Source organism: Terrapene carolina, unplaced genomic scaffold (assembly GCF_002925995.2).
Source record: "Terrapene carolina triunguis isolate 2854851 unplaced genomic scaffold, T_m_triunguis-2.0 Scaffold227, whole genome shotgun sequence".
Lineage (NCBI taxonomy): Eukaryota > Metazoa > Chordata > Testudines > Emydidae > Terrapene > Terrapene triunguis.
In genome coordinates, this window is record NW_020664578.1 from 1,798,849 (window position 1) to 1,801,176 (window position 2,328).

General features: G+C 50.2%; 1 protein-coding gene across 1 annotated transcript in view; it reads right to left on the reverse strand.

Annotated features, from left to right (window-relative positions):
* The window catches only part of IQGAP3 (IQ motif containing GTPase activating protein 3), a 44,645-nt gene that overhangs the window by 41,956 nt on the left and 361 nt on the right, over nucleotides 1-2,328 (reverse strand). Inside the window, exon 2 of the mRNA XM_026656224.2 lies at nucleotides 331-418. Within this exon, the coding sequence (XP_026512009.1) occupies nucleotides 331-418 (88 nt within the window). The remainder of the gene's footprint in view (nucleotides 1-330; nucleotides 419-2,328) is intronic.

Sequence of the window (2,328 nt, forward strand, 5' to 3'; positions counted from 1 at the left end):
TTAATTCGGATTAACGCAGCTAAATCCGAATTAAAGTCGTAGTGTAGACCAGGCCTTAGATTGTAAGCAGTTTTCAGTTACTCCTCCCCACTCCCCCCCTATTGCCTTTCATGTCCCTTCCCCCTCCCCTAGGAGTCACGACCCACTTGTCAAGAAACAGATCAGCCCATGCATGCCAACATTGGGGGAAAAGGAGTGACTTCAGAAGCCCAAACGCCCGGTGTTTGATTTAGAAGGCAAAACCTGTTATACAGGAGACAGTTAAGGTAGGTCAACATAACCCCGACAGGGCCCCTCTAATGAATCAGTCATCCTTCCATGCTCGCTCACCGTTTCGCTTCCTCTAAGCGACAGAGATATTGATAAGCGACATTCTGTCTCCTCTGCTCATCCATCTCATCGGCGGTGAGACGCTCATCTGGACAATTCGAGAGAGACGAGGCCAGGTCAAGCGTGGACAAGAGTTTAGGTTTTGTTAAAACAATAATAATAATTAATTAAAATATTTCAATTAAGATTTCAGAAAACTTAGTAAAAAGATTCCCAGGATTTCCAATGCCAATAGCCTCTCAACCTCTCCTGTGCTGTTTGCAGCACATATTTTGCACCACCGTGCTCATGCACGAGAACCTGAAAGTGAAGTCAGCCTGTCTCTTCTCACTGTCCACACTGAAGGAAATGCAAGACAGAACCACAGCATCGGTGGGGAAGGACAATTTTTTACAACGGTCGGTTGCAATAAGCAAAAGGCGTTTGCCAAAAATCAGAGTTTTTAAATATGTATTTCTAACCGCACTCTCCCATTGCAGCTCTTAGATTTATGCAAAATTACTTTTTAATACCAATAACAGTATGAATTTTATGTTTCAGTGGCCACAGCACAGACTCTGCCCCAGTGCCATGTCCTGACTAGTTGAGCATTAGCAGAAATTAAAAGCCACAAGTGACTTCATCTACAGTTATGAATCACAAGCTGGCTGAGGCCACACACTGAAGAGAACAGTTGTACATTGCTAGAGGGGGGATGGACTATGACATGACTTAATAACCCTTTCCATCTAACGGCTATTATGCTCTACTTTCTTTTTCACATGTAAACAGATCTGGTTTTCCCTTCCCTCGCTGCATGGCCAGCCAAAAGAGAGAGCGCGCGCGAGCTGGGTTAACAACAAGTCCCTGTTGTACTCAGTCCATAGGTCATATTTAAAACATCTTCAGCCAGATTTGTATTTTTTGCACTCACACAGGCCTTGTGTGTTCAAATCGTCCCAGAGACAAAATCAGACACACACACACTCTCTCTAAAATCAGGGTTTTGCCATATTCCCTAGAAAACTTGCCAGCCCTTCCCTCCTGTCTCCTGGCTCCCGCTGTGTATTGGCTACCATCTGATAGGGCTCTGCCCTCACTGACATCCTACTCACAAAATATTACCCCTACGCTCCTCTCCTTTTGGCCCCGTTACCATAGTATCCAAGCACCTCACAATACTTATTCTCTCATCACCCCCCTGGAGTGCTATTGTCCCCATTTTACAGATGGGGAAACGGAGGCTCAGACCAACTAAGTGACCTGCCCAAGGTCACACAGGGGGTCTGTGGCAGAGGAAGGAGTTGCCCATGGATGTCCCAAGTTCCAAACTGACCACTAGATCATCGCCTGACTCTAAAGGAGAAACAGGAATCACCCAACAAGACCCACACACTGTACCCTAACGGGCAACCATCACTCTGTCCATCTCAGGGCCAGCACTCTTCCCCCCACCGCCAGATTCCTTTCTGATTGTCCATCCTGGACGCTGTTTATCCTGTCGGCCCTCTCAAGCCCTGCCCACACACCACTGGCTGGCTGGTCCAAACCCAGCTCTCTGCCTGCTCCCAGCCTGCCTGTCCGTCTGTCTGTCCATCTGGCACCAATCCCTGCACCTCCCCATTATCTGTGCCCTATCTACAGTCAGGTCATTGGCCCCTCTCCCACCTGTGTCTCTCTGCCCCCTCCTGCACACCCAGACCTGTCTCCTTTCTGCCCCAGGGTCGGCACCACACATCCCTACACCCATCGGTTCCCCCACCCCATCTCCGACCCATTGTCCGTCCCCACCTGTCTGCACCCACCAGCCACTCCCCGGTGTCTGTCTGTCTGACCCCTTCCGCCACACCCCTTTCTGTCTGCAGCCCCCCACTGCTCCCGTCCACCAGCCTGTCCCCTCTCCTCCCCTGCCCCACACCAATGTCTGTCTGTCCATCCCGGCAACTCCCCACAGCTCCTGTCCATCAGTCTGTCCCCCAGCCTGTCTGCCCCCTTCCACCACACCCCTTTCTGTCTGCA